Genomic DNA, 22,893 nt, shown 5'->3' with positions numbered 1-22,893 from the left:
TGTGGGAAGAACAGTGAGGTCGCCCACATTCTATGCAATATGTTCCCTCTTTTCCTTTCTACATTTTTCCTCCTCCTCTTGCTGCCACACTTCCCTCATCTTTAAATTCCTTCTGCTTTCATGCCACACAGAGAGCCTGGGCCTCCTGACCTTTTCAGGACTCTTTTCGCTGTTTCTGAGTTGCCCCTCAATAACATAGAAGGGAAAGGAAATCCACAAGGGGATTCCAGTAGGATGTTAACGCTTTATGTATGTTGTCTTAGTTTATGAGGTAGGTATCATTGTACAAAAGAAGAAAAAAGACAACTTTTTCTTGTTGTCTTGGGGATAAGCAACTTCCCAAGATCACACTGCAAATAAGTAACCAGGCAGGGACCGGAAACAAGGTCTGTGTTTGCCTCATTACATCCCGTTATCCCCTCAAATTCCCCTCTGTAGAGTTCTCCTCAATGTTTGCAATTCTGCAACAGGATTCTCAGACCCTACACACATACGTCTCTTTTGCCCCCATTCCACGTATCAAAACTATGTCCTATTCTTTCAAGATCATGCAGGAATGATGATGGCTAATAATAACTTCAAGGTATGGGTCACCTGATAGAGACCAGATAATGGATCCTGGAAACTCATATTCTGAAAGCACAAATTTAGGTACAATAGTAAACTGAGGGAGATGTTTTTGGCAGAAATCTTTCGGAGCCATTGACTCTTCAATGCCTAGAAGTTTGGGTGAGTTAAGATATATGCAGGGTTTGGTTTTTTTTTTTTTTTTTTCTTCTAAAAAATATAACATTCTTCCTCCCCACTTGGCTACAGCAAAGTCTAGAATTACACAAACACACCCACCTCAGTCTCCCATCTTCCCTTGCCAAGGCGGTAAGATATACATGCCCATTCTTTTCTCTCCACATTTAACAAATTTTGAAACATGATATGCACAGAAAAGCACAAGAGATCAACATCATGAACATGTTGTACTTACCACACAGCTTTTGTTGAACTTTAAGACTTGTCATATTGGCTTCTCATATTTTTTATAAGATATTTCAGATGTGTTTGAAGGACCCAGTGTATCTCTCTACCTCCTTACTCAGAAATTGCTTTTCTGAAATTATTATTCTGAAATTGTTTTTCACTCTTACGCATCTTTTTACATTTTTGCCACATACATTTGTGTTTACAAACAATGCATGATTTTAGTGTGCATTTTTAAGCTTCATGGAAATACGGTCTTACAGCTTTCTGCAACTTATTTTTCCCCCTCAGCATTATGTTTCTGAGAAGGATCCAAGTGGATATGTGTAGACATGGTTCATTCATTTCTTATTTCTGAATAGTATTTCATTATATGAACATATCACAGTTTATTTATTCTCCCGTTGATGGACATTTCATCTGTTTCCAAAATTTTGTTATGACAAGCCATTCTGCAATGAACATTTTCGTTCACGTCTTCCTGTACACATGGGTGACTTTCTCTAGCTGTTTGGTTTTGCCAGCCTTGATTTACCTCTTCTTAACTGAGTGACACTAAGCAAATAAATAATATGACTCTAAGAAGTAGTTTTCAGATGCCTTCAATTTGTAGATGACCTGGCCATCTTCCTTTCAGGAATGCTCCTTTTTTATAACTAGAATAACATTTTCTAGGAAGTCCAGAGCGTCAGGCATTAATTTATTGACAGTGTTAACAGTGTTATTTCATGTATTCATTTACTATTGCATCCAATTACTTTATTAGGGGTAATCCAAAAGGCACAAGATGCTATATAACTATATAATATTTATATATGTAATATTATATATTATATATATATTATATATTATAATATAATATAATATAATATAATATAATATAATATATAATATTTAAATGTCCAGGGTGGGAGAATTAGAGTGTGTGGTCATTGAGAGCCATGTCTATGAGTTACAACAAGCATCTTGAAATGCAGGTAGTATGGGAGAAAGGAAGGAAAGAAGGATGAAAGGAAGGAGGGAAGAAGGGAAGGAAGCACGGAAGGAAGGAAGGAAGGAAGGAAGGAGGGATGGGCTGAAGGAAGGAAGGGAGGAAGGGAGGGAGGGAGGGGGAGAGGAAGGAAGGAAACAAAGGAGAGTAAGAGAGGAGAGGAAGGAGGTGTATTAGTTAGGTTGGGCTGGGTTGCGGTAACAAATAGACCTGGTTGTATAATGATTAAACATGATAGAACTTTATTTTTCTGTCAAATGACACGCCAAGATGGTTCCTGGTCAGCAAGGTTGCAGCTCTGTTTCCTGCAGTCACTTTTCAGGATCCCAGGTTCTGCTGCTTTACCATCTTTAAAACATGGCTTCCGAGGTTGAAGTCCCCTGGGGGCCAAATGCTGCGGTAGTGCCTAGAACTAGAGATGGGGACAAGAGGAGATGTGTTGGTGCCCGATACAGGCAGACACCCTGGTCCGGATGCACAGTACGCCTCCACCTGCAGGATACAGTGACTGGATCATGGCTGTGCACAGAACAATTCAGGACCCTAGAATCCACCCTCAGGATTTTTGTAACAGGACCTTGTTTCTCTGATCTTTTCTCCAAAGTGAAATGGACGATGGTAGCCTGCTACGTGGAGAAAACTTGCCTGCGGAGATGGGAGGCAGACAGAGAGTTCTGACCATGTCAAGTCTCAGTTCTAGCGCCCGAGGTTCTCAGAGCTACCCTAGTTCCTATAGCCCCTCCTTTTGTTCTTTGACCACCCCTACCCATCTAACAAGTCCCCTAATGAAACCATCTCAGCCTAATTAGAGTTGAGTTTCTGCCACTTGCAACTGAAAGGTACTTGACAATATAGAAACTGATAAGTAAATGGAGCATTATCTGTTACGGGCCTTGAAATCTAGAAGCAGATGACCAGAGGCACTTCATGGAACAGGGAGGATCTCTACCCAATCCCAAATCTGCCAGACTCCCAAGGGTCAGACAATAGTAAACTCGTTTTTCAAGCAGAGTCGGGAGGTTTGAGACACGGTGGAAGATATAAGGGCTTAGAAGCATAGGGCAGAGAAATGACTGCAAGTGTTCTTTCTCGGTCCCTTCTCCCCATTAGCCTGAAACAATGTGTCAAGCTCCCCCCCACCCCCATTCACCACAAAGCATCATATATGGAGATGCTGCTAAGGATAAAGGGCTCAGGAACTGTCCAAAACTCTGCTGCCACCCTGTCTCAAGGGTCGAGGACTAAAGAGGCTTTCAAACTGAGGTCTTGGGTGAGCAGAGCTCTGTCCTGTTTCTAAGAGGGAAAAACAAAGTGAGGCCAGAAGGGATTCACATTCAAGAATTACATCTCAGCAAGATTTCTGGCATGGGTTTCTGTTTCATGGAATCTCCAGAAAGTGACCCAAAAGACAGAGCTTTAAAAAAGGTGTATGGCACCCATCCACTGGGGACACTAGAGCAGCGTCTGGGCCCCGGGGACAAATGAAAGTCCGCGAATTCTGTTCTACCCTCCTATTTTAATGAACATACTTTCGCAGTGACCCGGAAATTCAAGCTATATGTAGAATTCTCAAACTATTTGGAGTTCCTTTCCAGAACACGGCAGTGTGGGGACGCTCTGACTCTCGAAAGCCAGCCTGCGGCCTGTCCACTTCTCTTTTCCCATCCACCCACCCAGCACCAAAAGCAGACCTGCACATACAAAGGGGGCAACTGCATTATGCATATCCCAGATTCGTCTGCGCATCCTGACCCACACAAACATTGGTTCACAGGGGCCTGAAAATGGGCTCAGACGATTGAGCAGGGAATTCTAAATCCCAAGTGCCTGAAGGATGGTCTGCAATAAGGAGTGCAGGTTCCAGGTGGGCACGTCCAGTTGGCCCTGCAGACTCGTTGCCCAGGAGAGGGGCACAGTCAGAAGAGTGCTCATGGATGCCAGGACAAACTGTGCGGCTCTTGCCTGATCTAGGGACTTGGGCCTTCTTCCAGGATCTGGGATCTCAGGAGCTGCTTGGGCTCCAGCAGTACTTTGGGTTCGGTGAGCAGCCCTAGGGGGCTTTAAATAAAATCCCTTGTAATTTGAACCGGGTGGTAGGTCTCTGCCACCTGCAGCTGAAAGAATCCTTATTAAAAAATTTTCAGTGCCAGCATGTCTCAAGCAAGGGGCCTATAAGCCGCTGTTTCTGGTTTTTCTGAAACGTTTATTCTTACCCTGACTTGTCAAAAGGCACCTTCTTCCTCCGGCACCGTAGTAAACTGTACTCTAGAAAGTCATGCAGCCAATGGCCTTTCCTACATCCCCGGTTAAGCTGGTCTGCTCTACAGCATTTGAGCATATTGAACATTCCCTTCTCTTTGACAATTCCTCTTTTTTCAACTCTGGGATAACAAACAAGCTAATCTTCCCCTATTTCTCAAACAGCTCCTTGTAAATTGTCTTCCATAGCCTTCTCTCCAACTGTAGATGTTCTGCAAAGTATAAGCTTCCTCCCTGGGTTGAAACTACAGTTGGCCTTTGAATAACCTAAGGGTGAGGGGCGCCAACCCCCGGTACAATAAAAAATCCATGTATAACTTTTGACTCCCCCAGAACTTAACTACTAATAGCCTACTCTTGACCAGAAGCCCGACCAGTAACACAAAAAGCCTATTGACACAAATTTTGGATACGATTTATATGCTGTATCTTTACAATAAAGCCAGCTAGAGAAAGGAAAACGTTGTTAAGAAAGTCATAAGGAAGAATAAACACATTTACAACACTGGACTATCAAAAAATCCACGTATCAGCGGTCCCACGCAATTCAAACACGCGTTGTACAAGCGTCCACTAGACTTCCCAAGGCCATTTATCAGAAGCATGATTTGAGCACGGTGACGATGCTCTCTCTTCTCGAAGAACTCATTCGCTCTGGTACCTCATGGCGTCACCTCCTTAGAGATGAATCCCAAGGTTCCATCTCCATTCGTGACCTTGCCTTCAAGCCCTACTTGCATATCTTCACTTACTGGACACTGACATTTTGGTTCTCAAGTTCAGTCACACTCTTAAAACTGCAGTTATTGTCCTCTGTCACTGGGTCTCTTCTGTTTCTCTTGGGTTGTCAGTTTTGTCCACCGAGGGATTCGTTGTCCTGGTTCCCAGGTGTCAAACCAGTATAATCTTGGACTCTAACCTCTCTTTCCTGCCACAAGATCCTATTGATTCTTTCTTTGCAAGACGTGTCCTATTCAACCTTTGCTTTTTGGCTCCACCCCCCGCCCCCCCCCCCAGCTGTTTTTCTTTTTTTTTTTTTTTTTAATTTTTTTTTTAATGTTTATTTTTGAGAGAGAGAGAGAGAGAGAGAGAATGTGAGTGGGGGACGGGACAGAGAGAGAGGAAGACACAGAATCCGAAGCAGGCTCCAGGCTCCGAGCTGTCAGCACAGAGCCCGATGCGGGGCTCGAACCCATGAACCATGAGATCATGACCTGAGCTGAAGTCGGACGCTTAACCGACTGAGCCACCCAGGCGCCCCCCAGCTGTTTTTCTGCTTCTCGCTCCTGTTCTGCTCTGGAATAGCTTCATTCTTTGGCCACAATGATCCTGCTAAAGTTGTATTGTTTTGCATGATCTCCTTTTTTTTTTTTTTTTTTTTTTTTCCTGATTGATAACTTCCAATGGGTTTCTGTGGCCTGAGCAAAATTCCAAACGCCTCTGCCCTGACACACAATACTTTGCAAGATGAAGACTCGGTTTCAATCTCCAGTGTTTTCTTCCATTCAGCTTCACAACAAACCCTCCGTTCCATCTGGGCCCATCTTGCCATGGTCCCTGAACACAGATTCCTCCTTTCTGTGTCCCCGTCTTCATCCCATCTCTACTCCCGGGCTTGAAAGGCCAACATCTCCTCTCCTCTCAGCGCTCGCTGATGAAACAAGCCAGGTCCTCCGAGAAACCCTCAGCCACTGGAGCTCGCTGTTTTGTTTTGTTTTTTCTCCCTCTCCTGGACTCCCGTCTACACTATTTGTTTGTTTGACACAGGCGCTTACCGTCTTGAACTGTTGCATACCTTGGTTCATGGTTAATTTGTATGAAAACAGAACCCATGTCTCCCAATTTGGTTTTCTAGTTCCCTCCCAGGCCCATTCACCCAGTGCGAAACACAGTGAGCAGCTGCCTAAGAAGTTTTGCCCTGTTGCTTCTGTACTCTAAAATGAAAGTCTGTGCTTTGTATTTTGTCTGTTTTGTCATCCGTCAGCTGGTATTGTGAGCGCTAAAGTGGGGGGTAAAAAATAAGTGAATTCCCATAAAAGTTCCACTTTACACGTACCCATTATACCAATAAAGGCCCCCTGTCCCTCCTACCATTGTCCTTGCTTTAGAGGAATAGATTCTTTCCCTTTTTGAGGAAACACTATCACACTCCAATAAAAGTTCTCTCCTACAAATCCCTCTTACCTTCACTCTTTCCTGCATGTAATCTTAGGTCCCAGCAGATCTATTTTTGAAATTCGAAGAGAAAACAATCAGCAGACTCAAATGTACGTAACAAAAGACGACACAGTAGTATCCTTCTTCTTTTTATTGAAAAGGAATCATTTCTATTCTAGCGCAAACAATGTATATTTTACATCATAAAGCAAGATATAATTTACATATTACATTTCTTATGAGATCTTTATACCCTAAGTGTCATTCCCTTTTTTTTTTTAATCACCTTCTCTGGTTAATTTTAACCTGCCAGGTATCCTACAAATCAGCATCTCGTTTGGGGAGGGATTGGGGACACAGATAGTTGGTACGCATTATCTGCACCTGGGTATAATGATGGCGAGGAACAGGGGTATGTATGCCTTGGGACTTTGTGGTCCCGAGACCCTCTCTTGAGACCTGGCTTGGGAGCCAAAAGGCTACTCCTCTAAATCAGATATCCAACTTCTACCTTAAAAAAAATCAATAATAAATGAACAATACTGAGTGCTTGTCCCATGTGTATACTTCTTGATCAGGTGCTTAAATAACAGATGCTTTCATTATCAATGAAAGCTCCTATGGCTGATCTCGGATATTCTCGGATATTCTCAGACATCGTTAATCTCGGACATTCTCAGACATCGCTTCCCAGGCTCTAGTAGTAAAACTTCCCAGTTTCACAGAGCATTTGGGTTTGGGGTTTGGGGTTTTCTGTGCACCGCTGAAAACGGGTGTCAGGATGAAAGCTTCAAATGACTTTGTTTCACAGGACCTTCTATCCCTTTACACCCTCTTCGAAGACTCCCCCATCCAGCAACATCTTGTCGTGTGTGATTTCTGTTCCCTGCACTCTCACCCAAACACACTTGTGGCTCTTCTCCCCAAAGTCCAAACTCCAAGAGTTCGCCAATGTCTCGGATTGTACTCGGATTTCACAAAGAATGTTTTAATCTGTTGGACCACACCGTTCCTTTGAATCTTGAGAATCCACAGCAGCTAGCGGGACAGAAGACTTCACCGAGGGACTCTTTAGGAAGCAAGTAATATGTGGTGTTCAGCCAGCCTACATAAAACATCTGTTTAATAGTTATATTAAAAGAAGAGGGGATCAGTTGGTGAAAGCAAAATGCATAAGATGGGCTTCCTTCTCATTGTGAAAAGAAGTACAGAAGCAACATTCAAAATATGTTTTCAGATCGGTGGCTGTTTGGCTGAAAAAACTACCACCATTCACTCAAGGTGACAGGTGGAAGGGGTGGCAAACGTGTGAGGAAAGTGCATCTTAGTCCTTGCCTGTCATTCAGAGTTGGCGTATTTGGCCAAAGCCAATCTAAAGCTTTTTAATTACTGACAACTAAGATTACTGGAACCGACCTGGTCAGGAATAAAAATAGGTCGAGAATATGTCTGTTCTGTGCATCTTACATTAGTCTTTGGTCAAGTGATGTGATTTTTGAGAGGTCTGGAAGTATAAACCTATTTCTCATTTCCAAATACGAGGCTGTTAAGTATTTACGGCAAGGTAGCATTTCCTTGCTAGGAAACGAGGCTTCCAGGTACCATATCTTTCCATTAACGTTGTGTACTTTTGGCTACAAAGTGCTGCACAAAGAGAAAATACAGGAAAGAATGAAGGAGCAAACGAAAGGAGCCTCACAACACCCCTGTGAGGTAGGTAAGTATTGTTAAACCCATTTTTACAAAAAAGGTAAACTGAGGCACAGCACGGTGGTGTAGTTTGGTCTAGTCCACCTGACAAGTTACCAAAGCACAGCTGGAGACAAAAAGAAAGAAACAAAGACAGGTCAGTCCTGGCTCGCAGCCCTAGGCACTAAACTTTATTTCAAAATACTGTATTAGAAAAAGAATGGCCCACAGTGGCCTTTTCCATTTTTGGCACTTAGACAAGCCTTTAAGTATCCCATTTAAACATGGCCTTTCAGATTCCTGTCGAGTGGAGAGGCGGAAAAGTACATGGCTTTCCATCCTCTGAGCGTAATTCCCATGAGGTGTACCAGGATCTATCCCCATTCCACCGGAGCTCAGACTCCAAACTCAAGAACACTGTCAGAGCCTCAAATAGGTTCTGATTTATTTGAAGCCCAAATGTGAAAATGAGACCTGTTCTCAAACAGATGCCCTATCAGTTGCTCTGTGGCCTTGATGAGAATTGTGTGTAGAGAAAGAAAGGAAACAAGATCCCTAAAAACATCTCATCACTGTAGAGATAAGGACAGCGGTGACGGCGTGAAACTTGCTTTTTGTGGTGTTTGAGTTTGCAAACTCAAGCTTGCAAGAATATTTTATATATATATATATATATATATAAAATATATAAATATATACAGTATATATATATAAGTGTGCATCTGACTACCCTTAAGGCACTAAAGAGATGTAGGCCATGCCTTTCACAACTCGGTCTCTGTTTTCCTAGAGAAATTTCTCTCCCTCTCTCAAGTGAAATATATTTCTTTTAACAAATAGCCCGTGACAGCAAATCATTCAGAAACAACAAATATCTTTAACTTAATGTGGCTGACTGCTCGGATGGGGGTGAGGGACGGTGGTGATGGTGATATTATCGTCTACAGCTTAGAGCTTAAATCTATAGCTTATAGTAAGTAGAGCTTAGATCTACAGCTTAGAGCTTAGAACTAGCCAGACACAGCCAATCGCAGTGGATCTGACAAGCCAGTGGCCAGATGTGGTTAACAGTAGCTGATGGAAAAGCCGTACCGTGACCAACAGAGATGGAGACAACGAGAAAGGAAATCGTATCTGGCACAGATTCTGCAGAAAGACTTTGGCTTTCCAGAAGTTTCCAGAGCTTCTATACAGAGAACTGGGAAGAAGGAAAGGGTAAGGCACTGAAGTTCAAACAGGTCACTGAGGAGACTATAGACAATGATTCTGAATATATATACGATTTCTTTGGCTGCTGTAGGTTTTTTTTTTTTTTAACCCATACAATCATGGGGGTGGGTGGGCTGAACCTAACTGAAGAAGCTTGGAGTATATTAAAGCAAAGCGCATGAATAGAAGGAAAAACAAAATCAACACACACAGAAACAAGTGGTGGTGGTATCCCAGAGGGAGGAGAAACATTGGTTAACTAATTTTCATTTTGCTCCTCTCCTGCTTTTCTCTGCCATGGTCCCAATATTTTAGTTCAGGTTTTTGGTTTGTTTGTTTTTATTGATTTTTTTTTTTTCCAGCAGATGAAGAAATGACAGAGCAGGATAGGTGTCTTATGGTTTTTGATTTCTTCTTAGGCCTGCTTAATTATTTTTTTTTTTCCTCAGTTGACTGTTGGCACCTGGTTCCTCTGTAAACTATATTCCTTGGCCTTCAGTCTCAGGTTGGCAATGCTGTTGGCCATGTTGATGCCCTGTGCAGGGCTATTGTTGGCACATGTGGCAGAGTAAGTGGCCATGGCGCTGTAGGGACAAAGGAGAGAGCAGGGAGAATAACAGGCATTAGTTTCACGAAGCTGCAAGTCTGTGCCCCAGATGGATGCAATTCTCAGCGCGGGGCAGGTGGGGGCAGGTGGGTCGGATGAATGACCTCTGAGGTCCCTTACTTACAGCCCCAGATCTCATTGGTCTAAGGCACTTGGGAAAGTGGAAGGGCAGGGGAGAGTGGGGAGAGTGAAACAGGGCAGGGAGAGGTATCTGCTGTGTTGGACACGGTGAGTAATCATTTATTTCTGGGGTGAGAGAAGAAAGCTGCTTATGTTGAATAGCAGGTGTTTCGTCAGCCGACCAATGGAAACAGTATTGAATCTCTCTTCCTGCTTACATCGCCAGCCTGGGGGAGCGGCGAGCCAGAGAAGCAGGCACTTGAAAAGGAACTAAAGGGCATTTTGTCCTCTTCGCTCTGAGTAGCGGCCTTTAATTCTAACACATTTTAGGTAATCAATGAATACCGTATTAAATAGTGTACTTGAGAACCAGTTCAGCAGCCCATTCTTGATTGGTGAGTGGCGCTAAGTATAGCCAAATCAAGAGCTTCTTATCCCGACTGGGCTTGATTTTATAGCTTCTTCTCAAAAGTACGTGAGAAGCTCACGATGTCTTCTGGGTCAGTTATTTGGGAAATGTTGAAATCCCCTAGATACACCAGCAGAGGCTCCAGCCGGTTTCAGGATCCCTGACCTCAGGGGTAACGATTTCCCTCTGTCCTTATTCTGGAGAAAAACCTGAAGTTGTTTCACATTGTCAGAGACTGTAATTAAAAACCTAGAAATACAACTAGACAGAAATGTGCACTTGGGTTTTTTTTTGTTTTTTTTTTTTTTTGTTTTTTTGCTAATTGCATCCATGAATTTCTTTTAAAGGAAAAAGCAGTGCTTTCTTAGCTTTGAATGTAAATTATTCATTACTGTGTACTAAACAGTTAAAAGGGAGCTCATGTTAATTAAACGAAAATGTTTCTAGTTGTTTCTAAGATTAGCAAAATCCTTTTCAACTGAGGCCTGAAATGAGATAGACTTATAAATGGAATGACATGTGCTTTGCTGTTGCCTGCATTCCAGCGCAATTTTATCGGCCACACAGGAGTTTGTGGCTCTGGGGATCAAGTGACAGACCAGAAAGAGAGAAAAAGTAAAGCTACTCTACAAATAGAAAGACCGTATCATGAATACTCATCTGGGAGACCGTATAGTCAAGACTTATAGTCAAGACTCACAATAGCCTATTTCAGTTACTAGCAATTAACCCAGGAAAATTAGGTTAATGAAATGTAATTAGTCCCAGATCACTAGGTTTTTCCAGAAATGCACATCCTTAACTTAAAATCCTTACAGCACTGGTGTGTGTGTGTGTGTGTGTGCCTTATAACTGAGAAATAGCTACTATAATTAAACTGATTCCTGCTCAGTGTCATTGATCAAGCAGGGGCTGATGATTGCATATTCTTGATCCATTAAAAATATCTTTTCATAGTTAAAAAATGAACAAATATCAGTGCAGGTTAGACCTACTCGACAGACCATCACTCTACCACTGTCTACCGAATGAGGCAGAAGGGATCCCAGTTAAGGTAGTTTTCACTTAGGAGTGAGATAAATGATCAGAATAACCTGTTAAAATGGGGCGAGGTTTTTTTTAGTAATATCCCCAAAGTTCTCATTTGTTTTCGAAACCCATACACATATCATTCAATTCCTATATGAATTACGTGCTTCCATTCAAAACCCTACCAGAAATCTAAGCAAACCTGTAAATCTTACACTCAAGAAATTGCTAGGATATACTGAAATCTAAGATTTCAGTGAAATCAAAGATGTAAATAGTGAAGAAAAGAGAATTGAATTTGGGAAATGTTCCTAAGTTATAGATTATAAAGTGAACCAAATCAACCTGGTTTCTGTGAGAGAAGTCCTAAAGACAGTTCTAAGTACCATTTAACATGTGCAGGAGAGAAGCTGAAATGGTGAGTTATCTGTATTATTTGTTAAACACTGAGAGTCAAAATGAAAGACTTCTGAAAACAGAAGGCTAAAACTTTATGAGACGACATAAAGAAAAACCTTCCCTGATGGTAAATTGTAGAATGTCATAGAGTATTGCATTTTTAAGCACTTGACCTAATTTTCCAAGGAGTCTGTTTTCCAGCCTTTGAGATTCTAGACAAGCAAAGTCCTATTTAATAGAGATTCCCTCCTTTTTTGATGGTCAAAGGTGTGGTCCATTTTCCTTAGCAGACAAAGGGAACTGGAACCTTGGGGGATTATTTTCATTAACTGAAGATGCTACTACTGTTTTCTAGAAATGTCTACTAGAGTTGTGACTTCAGTTTCATCTACTGTAGAGTCATTGTTGCCATTCTTGCATCATAGTTTACTAACTTCATCTGACAGTCTGGTTTGAAGACTTCATATGGTAACACATCTCTTAGAAATACCGAGATTCTCTAATGCGGGCCAGATATTAACATCCCAAATGAGATGAATGTTGGTCCACTTTCCATCTCAAAACCAAATCAATGCAAATTAGACTTGTATGTCGCACTGGTCACACTGGAAATTGGATTTGCACTGGGACATTTTCCCTTAAGTGGCAGCCCGAGCTGCTAGAGTTGAGTAAGTACCCCTGTCCGACTGTACTGTGGTGCCATTCTAAGGACAGCACTGTATTAGCGATACTCTGACGATGCCTTGTAGGTAGCCCTCAAGTTAGTGGGGCTTGAAGACAAAAAAAGCAGCTTATATTAACGAGTTTTGCCATTCCCTAGGAGCTTAATAAATGATAACATTTGCACTTGATAAATGTCTAGGAAAATTATTAACTCTCAAAAATGGATTCAACGTACTCCAGCACCTTCCATAACCCTAAGAAATAGGACAAAAGAACAGAGGCAGTCTTACTTCATGGCCTCTAAACCAATGTTTAGAATATATAATCCTGCAAGTAGAGACCATAGGGAGATTTTGTGCACATACTAAAGAATTACAAGTCCGTGTTCCCTCCGGTAGTTTGACATGGGTCTCGTTTCTCAACTTGCACCGAGAGAGCCATAGAGGCAAGCAGAGAACAGTCCTTTGACACCCCGGTGGCAAGCAAGACTTGTGACAGGTCAGAGAAGACAGAATTAGTGAGTGGGTACTCTAGAGCAGCTTAGTCATACTTTAAAAACAGCATGAAAAGTAAGCTGGGGAGGGACCCGCTTCCTAAAGTGACAACAGATGCAAGCGAGGCTTGAATGGCCGCCAAAGTGAAAGATTGTTTGTGACCACCTGTTTTCCATGTCATCAAAACGTATAAAGCTCTGTCTTAGGAAAAGGGAACCTTGAAACGTTTTCTCACAGGACGGAAACAAGTGAGGATAGTTAGCTATTTTCGACAGATTTTATAGGCACATTCCAAAGGTAAAATACCTGCTCGTTCCTATACAGGATCAAGCTTCCCGAGATTAGAAAGTGAGACAGAAACTAAGTGATTGGCATAGATAAAGCACATGACAACTCCAAGAGCCTCCTTAGCAACCCTGAGAGATCCTGCGCATTGGTCCTGCCTTCTAAGAATCACCTGCTCCTCTAACAGGATGCAGACATGAGCTGAGTACAGGGACTGGGCTTATGGGATTTGGCTGAAGCATCATTTCTATTGAGGTTTGAAGAATGTATGTTCTTTGTGTCTGTGACCAAGAAACTGCATTGCCAAATACAATGCATGGAGGAATTAGAGATGAAAAGGAAATGCTTGTATCCCATCTGTCGACTCAGCAGATCTGCACCGGGACTTGCACAGACCTGACACATTGAAGCAAGCTTGAAATTTTTCCATCTCCTTATTTGGAGATTCCTAACAGATGGAGCTCGGCCACAGACAGCAGAATGCTAACCACCAGCGGGGTTCGAGTTCTGTTTGCACTGGGGACAAATCATTTCTGATCATTTCAACCTACCCTGAAAGGTTGTCGGGAGGAGGAACGTGTTCGAGTGACTGCCAAACACCAAGGAAGCATGGAAAATTCTATATACGGTATGATTTTAAAGCCAGGAAACTTATGGACATCTGCCCCTCTGCTTTCGAATCACCCGTGGTGTTATGTCCCACAGATCACAAAGCAATTGAGGAGCGCTGGGGGAAGAATAATACCTGCCTCAATTTTCAACTCTAACTTTGTTTTCTATTTGGCCCTTTTGGACAAATGATGACAAGCTGTTGAAAATTTCCCCCCAAAGACAAATCTGTCAGCCCAAGAAGCCCATGTGTCATCCTGAGATCCTAAGGTTTCCCCAGCTTAGGGTTTTTTCCAAAGGCTGTAGAGCTTGAGGCATGTGTGACCCTGTCTGCGAGGTGTGGAGGTTGGAGACCATCTTTCTGGCTTGTCCTCTCGTCCGTGCAAGAACAGAGGTAGACCTGCTCCGTCTAAGACAACTCAATACCAGCTTTCCTGTGGACATTTACTTAAAAAGAGAGACCCCATAAATCCTTTTGGAAACCGTCTTTTGTGACTTAAATAGGCATTTCTAATTTCCGTTTTTAAAATTCAGGAGCTGATTTTTTTTAAGGGCGCATTTAGCTCTTAAAGTAGGTACACTTGGACCACAGTTCATTGGCAAGCGAGCCTGGAGTTTGCACTGAAGGTTCTGTGAGCCTTCTGCCATTTTTAAATGTTCTTTCTAGACACGTCTTTGTACCTGGAGCCTTGCGTCTTTCTCTCGTCTCAAGGACTTTCTTATCTCCTGCTTGAAATGCACAGTGACTACCTGAAATCAAACGCCCCTGGCAGATACGCAGTAGGGAAACGTTGCTAGCTCAACCTTAGATGCAAGGCTGCATGAGGGACCGATGATCCAACTGGCCTGGGGAAGAGCAGGAGCCAGGATGAGAACGCAGTTCTTCGGACCCCTGCCCCGTATCCTAGCAGTCATCGAACACCCGGTGTCGACAGCATCAGCACCACGTGGAAGCACGTTAGAGATGCAGACCCCGACTCCCGCTCCAGACTCACAGAAGGAGTCTGCCCTGTAACACGCTCCCGGGTGATTCACATGCTCAGCGATCTTCAAGGAGCCCCGCTCCAGGCCATCAGACTACCCTTAGCTTGAGGGACGCGTATGCTCACGGCTCTGGTTTCCCGGGGGTATCCCCGACTTGAGGACCTCACTGCTGCCATTGCTACAGCTGCAAGCCCCGGTTTTTTCGAACACGCTTCATTCCCACTGAAACCCTGCCCCCGCAGCAGCCACCCTCTTCCCCCACTGACAAGTTACCTTTTCAGTGTCTTCCGTTAGAATCCGTTATGAAGCCCCTCGTGTAAACAACATCTTGGGAGGGACGAGGATCTATTTTTGAAAGCGTGAAAGGGAGAAATGAGCCAAATGCGTTCAGCGGATGTCAGGCAGCACCGTGACCACGATCAAATGGGGGAGGAGGAGAAGGGCGGGGGAGGGGAGCCGTGGACAAGGATAGCTGGCCTCTCTTTCGCTTGTCGCGACTTTTCTGTGAAGCCCAGCCCCCCCTCTGGAATGGGTACCACAGACCCAGCGCCGCAGATCCAGGCCATTCTCTACCTCCCAGAGGAGAGGATGTCTCCGGGAGGGGCTTCTTGACCACTTCACGGAAAATAACAGTTAAAAGCCTAGGATTTGGTCGATCGCTGCTCCCCAGGAGGCAGAGCACCGCTAGACTAGTGAGTCTTAATACCTCTGGTGTGGTGCAAGCTCTCCTTCGCCTACGGAAAACAGATCTGAGCTAAGCAGCGGGCCCATGTGCCAAAAACAAGCTTCCCTCAACCGGCTGTGAGTAGATAAAGAAGACACCTGCCGGGACAGTAGTGTCTGTGTCGTCAGGGAACGCTTGCCTCCTCCTGGTGACTCAGTTGCCTGCCTGACGTCATCACCTGTAACATGCTCAAGGGAACGGACAAGGCCATGTCGTGCCATAAATAGGATGAACCATATGTCCCGGTTCCTCCTGTTGTCCTGGTGTAACTATTCACAGCGGTCCCCTTTCACTCTCAAAAGTGTCCCAGCTTGGATGATAAATTGTACAGCCGCCACTCTGGATATAAAAGACACCCAGAAAGAAAAAGGGTTGGCTGCTTCCCATCCCATAATTCTGCCCAGATGCAAACAATTGCTTTGAGTCTTATTTTCCTCCTCTCTTCTTCCAGGGGAGAGCCGCGGAAGTCAGCGAACCGTCCCCCCTGGCCAAACTGCTCACTGTCCCTGGGTTGCAAGGCCAGGCCACATCCAAGGGGAGGCTCACAGACCCCAGAAGGTGGCTTTCAGCTGTGGGCATGCTGCACCGATCTGAGACCGAGCCTGAATCAAAACGGCATGATCACACAGTCTCCCGGTCTTCTAGTTTTTATTACGTCCAACGTAACGTAAGGTTTAATTTGAATGAAAATATGGTTATGTGGCCTAATATGTTGGACTGAAACAGGGATCACGAGCAGTGGGTCTTGTTCTGCTTGCTGAAGCCTTAAACTTGGGCCACTGTTCAGTTTCTTCTTTGGAACCAAAGCAAGGACAGAGCCGCGCACAGGCGCGTTCCAAGGATTGACCGAAAGAAATGCCTTTTAATGAATGTCACACGTGAGATAACTAACTTGACATAATAGTGCCAACAGAAATAGCCCATTAATTTTTTTTATAACACAAAAGGTCTATCATTGCCTTCGCTTTTCGTCACGTGTTTCTCTTTTATGTTTCCTAAACAAGACATATTTCCTACCAAGCTTCAATACGTGAAACCATAATGTATCTTGGTTCTGAACATAGCAGAAAAACCTCCGAGTAACAGAATAGCTTTGCCACTGTTAGAAATTAATCGAAATAGAAACACTTCAGTCCACATGGGGTCAAAAACATTGAGGTTGATTAAATTACTGCTTTAGACCATCATTCTACTTCTGTCTGGAGATTAATTTATTCTTCACACAGAATATGAACAGAGTCTATGCAATTTTTAATTATTTTTTGTTTACAAATTCTGTATCTAAGAGAAAAATTATATAAAAGTATACCATGAAATGAGTAAAAAGCACTAGTTTATACGATTTTAAATGAAAACAGCAGAATACAAAAATATGTAGGCTAAGGCTACACTATATAAAATACTGTGCTCTAATGGCAAAAATAAACAAATTCGTCATGTAAAAATGGTAGAATTATGGTTTTGTTTTGTTTTTTTGAAATGTACCTACTATTTCTCCATAAACTTTCAAAATAAAAATAGACCATTTCCCAAAAAGGCACACACAAACTGCACGTTAATAATTTCAGTTAGATGCCCATATACAAAATACATACGATGGAGGCAAAGGAACTTGAGCTTCCCCTGAGGTGCAGGTGATCTAATCCAATAGTAATGCAGGAAGGATTTCATCCCCACCCGCGCAGTGTCCCCTTAGACTCTCACTGGCAAGGATAACACAGCAGCCAACTGCACTGTTCAGAGCTGAGGTGAAAAGTTCCTAACGGGGACCCAGGCAGAAAAAGGAGCACTATTTCCTGGTTGTGACCAAATCCAAACCAGAGCCCTTGAAACATCGAGCTTTGAATCACATCCATTTCCCAAGCCATGTAGCGAGTCTATGAGCTACGAATATTTATCAGAGAGACAAAGCAGTCCTCCCCTTATTTAAAATATTAAAGAACACGTGCCTTTACAATGGTCTCCAAACTGTGTTTTTAGTAAATCCTATGGGAAAAGAGTCTACATTTTAAGTAAGACATACAGATGTGACTAACCTCTGGCAATCAGCAAGGCTTACTATATCGGAGAGCGATAGAAATTTCCAATTTCCCATGTATAGGGGTGTCTGAGTTCTAAGACCAACGTAATTCAGGCTGATTTCACAATGGGGGATTTAAAAAAAAAATCCCAAATACATTTATGGCATTTCTTTCAAGGAACTGATTTGGAACAGAAAGAACATTTAGGGGAGGCCTCATGCTTCGATTAAAACCATCAACTTTTGAAAATTATTTGTACACTTCGCAAACGTGGCATTTCACATCAGGAGTTCAGCTTTAGCTGGGAGATAATCTCCTATGATTAGTTTAAGACCTCTCCTTAAACCGCTAATTAACCTTAGCAATAAAAAGGCCAATAAATGGACAATAAATGAATTTGTGAATACTTCCTCCACTGCAAATGGCCAGAGACCGCACACGGCCTTGACCCGTTTTCTAAGAGTACTCAGATTTAGGTTCAAAGAAAGGCACTTGGGATCAATGACAATGTCTCAGGCACTCACGTCTCAACTTCCCTCTAGCATTCACCTGTATCATAATAACCTGAACAGCGTAATAAAAGGAGGTTGAAAACCTCTCCAAGAGATTGAAATAGTACTCTATTAGTTGCTTCTTTAAAACTTTTCACCTTTTTAATATAAAAGTTTAGCGTAAATCATACATTGTTGTTTTTTTTTAATTTTAAAGACTCCGCACCCACAAACCGACCCCCAAAGAACTTCAGGTAAGTAGGTAAGAATTAGCAATAGAACAGGAAGGTATTTTAGATCATGAGACGTCCACACCTACTGACAAGGACAGTGGCCGTGAGGGTGATCGGGATGATTGTGGATTCTTCCTCACCTCTCTCCTTCCTTCCTCCCTTCCTTTCTCTTTCCTTCCTTTCCTGGTTTGGATTCAAAATCAGTTTTACTGTGAAATTTGCCTTTGAGCCTACACTTAGAGCCTTCCAAGTTAAATTTCTACTCGAGCATGGCGAAACCAATCTCTCTTAAATTTGGAAATGGAGTCAAGTTTTGTTCCTGCGTGGTTGCAAGAGGGACTCTGGGCATAGCTTATCAATCTTTTCTTTTAGATTCTTCCCCATCTTTGAAACCTTCGCAAGAGTTCCTGAGTCCAAGAGAAGGTTGCTGATGGCCTGCCCCTCTCTCTTCTGCCCCAAACCCTGCTCCTGGGGCAACTAGCAAGCTCCCGTGAAAATCTGGGGGTGTCAGCAAGTTGAAAGTCTCTGAAGAGGTTAACCCAGTAAGAAATGTCAGCCAGCTGCACAAGCAGCCTTGCACGTGACCGAGCGCTGAGAAACGCATGGAAGCGGAGCAAGGGAGGGCGGGCCAATCATTCACCTGTACGGAGAGGCCGTCCCCCAGGACAGATAGTCGGTGGGTCTTGGAGCAGGACGAGGTACAATGGGTTGTTCCACGGCAGTCACGTCCCCTGAGTAGGATTTGAGGAGGGAAGCGTTTTTATTGGCCAGCATGGCTCTCTCATTCCTGCGGAATTTGGCTCTTCGGTTCTGAAACCACACCTGGAACAGCATGGGGAGGAGAGGAGGGCGTGAGGAGGGAGAGGGAAACAAAGAAGAAGAGGTTACACGAATAACGCCCTGGCTGACTGACCCTATAAATGCGTCCCCGAGGGAGACACAGGACAGGGACCGGATTCTTCCCAGAGCAATACAAATATGCCGCAGTCCTTCCCCGGTGGGCCAAGCTAGAGGGCCACTGAGGGCCAAGACTCTTACAACCGGACCCTGAGGTACTTCCCTAATCGAGCCTCCAGAGGTGAGATCCACGGCTAACATATGGGTTGTGACCCCTGTTGCTTTGTAATCAAGGAAAAGAGACAAACCTCATTAGAGTTCGGCCACGGATACAACGACATTGCTTTTTTAAGTTGTTTCAAAATTCTTCAAAATGTGACAATACCATCTGCTTTCAAAGTACTTCTTGGACATTTCAAGAAAAGTCTCTCCATCTCACCAAAGGGGCGTGTGGCAACAATTTACGAGGCAAGTGGCTCGCCTGGAAGGTGTGGGGGGCGTCGGTATAAGAGCGAGGTGAAAGGAAGTAAAAGGAAGTAACAGGGAAGAAGAGCAGCTTCTAGAAGTGAGTTTCCAGGCAGCGCCCCCGTGATGGCCCAGCCACGGGGCCCTGAAGACCAGTGCAGGACACAGGGCCCAGCCGGGGTGAGAGAGCCCACGATCTGTACGCTGGCTCCCATCGGTCGTGGGTGATGAATGTTCCAGCACTTCTAGCATGCGGAACACAGGCAGGGCAGTCTCCTGATGTTCTAGAAAGAAACACGTAAGATAGAAATGCAGATACCCAAGGTTGGAAGTGGACTGGAGCACGTTTCCCGGCAGGGTCTGAGGGGTGTGGGCAGCTCGGCCACCAAGGGCTGCACCCGATGACACAGCAGCATTGATCAAGTGCCGCGAGGACTCGGAATTACGCGAGCACATGGCGTACATTACTTCCAGTTATCGTGGCCATTCCACACTTTAGGTTGCACTGTTTTCTACTTCGGAGCTGAGGAAACAGGTTCAATGAGATTCGTCTGTTGAACTTCACACATAATAAGTGGCTGCGTGTCTGTGCTCACGGACATCTGACTCATGATCATACAACTCCTCCAGAGCGCCACGGAATTCTATTCACTCGGTTACTCATTCAAGAAATCTTTATGGAGTTCCTGCTGTGTTCCAGGATCTGTGCTAATTGCCGGGAATAGACATGAGATTTACTCTCTGCTCATAAGCAGCTCATAGTCTATTAAAAGAAGGCAGGCATGCAAATGTCAAAAACCGCCAAACAAGTCTTTTAGGTACAATTATAGAAATGCATGACAAGGTATGGGAGAAAGAAATTCTCTGGTGTGGAGTGGGACAGGTGCACAGCCTTTGGGAGCAACATTCCTATAAAATACCATGGGGCTGGTGCCCCACAGAGTCGTGTCACTGGAAGGGCCCGGGGGAACTCGGTAAAGGAGAATCTGGACATCTCTTTCTGGCTTCGCGCGTGCCCGGCTCTTTCGTTTCTCATGTGTCCTTTGCATGGCGATTAGATTTCTCATCTTAAATGCAGATGGAATCGTGTTAGCGCCCTGCTTCATAGCATCCACTGACTCGCTCTCCATTACTCACAGAATAAAATCAAAACTTCTTACCATAGAGCAAAGGCTGTTCAGGAATTAGCTCTTGGTCCACCAACCCGGCCACATCGTGCATCACTTGGGCCTCACACACTGGCCCTCCATCATTTCCAGTTCCTATCCTGGACTCAAGACTACCAGACGTCTTCAGTTATTTGCCACCTCTGTGTATTCACACCAAATCTCCCTCTGCCTGCGATGGTCTCCCCCTCTTTGTCCAGGTATCAAAAGACTTGTTTTTCAAGATTAAAATTTTTTTAATGTCTATTTATTTTTAAGAGAGAGAGAAAGTGGGAGCAGGCGAGGGATGGCGGGGGAACAGAGGATCCAAAGCGGGCTCTGTGCTGACAGCAGAGAGCTTGATGCGGGGCTCAGGCTTACAAACCGTGAGATCATGACCTGAGCCGAAGTCGGGTGCTCAACTGACTGAACCAGCCAGGTGCCCCGGTTTTTCAAGATTTAATACATCACCCCTCCTTTGTAAAGTGGGGTAGCGGAAAGAATGTGACTTTAAAGTCTATCAGCGTTGGATAAAAGTACTGGCCCTATTCCTTTAAAAATTTGTCGTTGAATAGTTCTCTAATGTCTCTGATCCTCTGTTTCCTACCCAAATGGAGGAAATAATACTCACAGGGCTCTTCTGAGAGTTGGCACAGAACGGGTGCCTAACATACGTGTATTTTCACCCTTCTTCACCGGGCAGGTTTGCTCATTCCTTCCTCTGGTCTATCGCTATTTCTTGTACATTCCTTCAGTGTAGGACTCATCTTACTATATCATAACAGTGTGGTATGCACATCTGTCTTCTCTGCCTCGAGTCTACAACACCCTAAAGGAGAGGGCCAATGTCTTACTCATCCCCAGCAACCCAAAAACAGTTCCAAGAGTATAACAGGTGCCTGATAAATGTTTGGGGGTGCGGGTGGGGAAAGGAGAGGAAAAAGAAAGAGGAAGAAAAATGACTTTTGCAAAAATGATAAGCTAGGACCTCCATCCAAGAGGATTCGCAGTCTAGTTGGGGAAGCTGGCCCACATACAAGTCAATATAATACGTGTCACGTTGTGATAAATGCCATAAAAGAAGGCCAGAGTCACGAGGGACTGGTTCAGGCTGGGGGAGGGTAAGACTTCACGAGGAGGAATAAAGTTGCACAGGGAGAATTCTGTCCTGCTCGTGTATGAAACGCCCGCAGCTCTGAGAGGCATGAGAACATAGTAGGGTTGGAAAGGAGGAGGAGAAAATAGTTTCAACATATAAGAAAGCATTCGTTCATTGTTGGACTGGGAGGAAGACCAACTCACAAACTGCTCTTTCACATTAAAAAAATTATTTTTTTCCAGCTTTGCCCCATCCAGGTTTCCTTATTTATGATTCAGATCACCACGGCAGAAGTGGTACTTCAAGGTACGGTGGGGGGGGGGGGGCGGTTATTGGTCTAAAATGACTCATTACACCACTGTAGGCCAAGCTTGGGGCACAGAAGCTATGGGGGTTTTGAAGGGAGAGGAAGGGATTGAAAAGTGGAAATACGGAGCCTGTTTGGAGAGCTGTGGTTAGCTGCACAGGGGACGAGGATGTGGGAAGGCAGACCTCAGGATTTCGCTTTGGATGGTGGGATCCAGGCAGCAAAACCGAGTCCCGTCCCTGCACATCCTGCCGGTCTCTCTCACCTGAGCCGGGAGGGATTGCCACGCAGTGCCCAGTGCCTCACGCTTTCTCCTGACCCACGTGGCGCCATGGGGTCTGGGCCACTTCCCCTTTGGTGGCCGACCTCTTTTTGTTCTCCTGGGGAGCACTTCTAGGTGAGGCGGATGCATCCCTATGGGGAGAACTCTTGCAAAGTTTCTCGCCAGGCTGAAGGGACCTCCAGGACCCTCTCCGTCAACCCAACCAGTGTCCCTCACGGTACACCTCCTGTCAAGGCACAGACACGGCCTCAACGCCCTGAGGGTCTAGCTCAAGCGCCTGTCAGTCGAGAGATCTGTCATCTGCAGAAGGGAATCCCTCAAGCCCAAACTGAACACAAATATACAAACAATACCTTCCTCAAGAAGACAAGACAGATTGGCCTGGTCCCCTTCCACTCTTACCAAGATG

At 44.3% G+C, this 22,893-nt stretch overlaps 1 protein-coding gene across 5 annotated transcripts in view; it reads right to left on the bottom strand.

Annotated features, from left to right (window-relative positions):
• Nucleotides 1-2,110: 2,110 nt before the first annotated feature.
• The window catches only part of PRRX1 (paired related homeobox 1), a 78,924-nt gene continuing 58,141 nt past the window's right edge, over nt 2,111-22,893 (bottom strand). The window contains exons 3-5 of one of the 5 annotated variants that reach the window (XM_042925653.1): nt 18,989-19,170; nt 15,153-15,224; nt 2,341-2,378 (exon numbers count right to left, since the gene is read on the bottom strand). In XM_042925653.1, the coding sequence (XP_042781587.1) occupies nt 15,170-15,224; nt 18,989-19,170 (237 nt within the window). In that variant the 3' untranslated portion in view covers nt 2,341-2,378; nt 15,153-15,169. Of the gene's footprint in view, nt 2,379-6,518; nt 9,865-15,152; nt 15,225-18,988; nt 19,171-22,893 lie in introns of those variants that run through there. The other 4 variants (XM_042925652.1, XM_042925651.1, XM_042925650.1 and 1 more) reach the window with 4 other exon arrangements.

This window comes from Panthera leo, chromosome F3, assembly GCF_018350215.1.
Source record: "Panthera leo isolate Ple1 chromosome F3, P.leo_Ple1_pat1.1, whole genome shotgun sequence".
In the NCBI taxonomy this organism is placed as follows: Eukaryota; Metazoa; Chordata; class Mammalia; order Carnivora; family Felidae; genus Panthera; species Panthera leo.
Note: the sequence above shows the minus strand (reverse complement) of the source record. Positions and strands in the feature narration are given on the sequence as shown.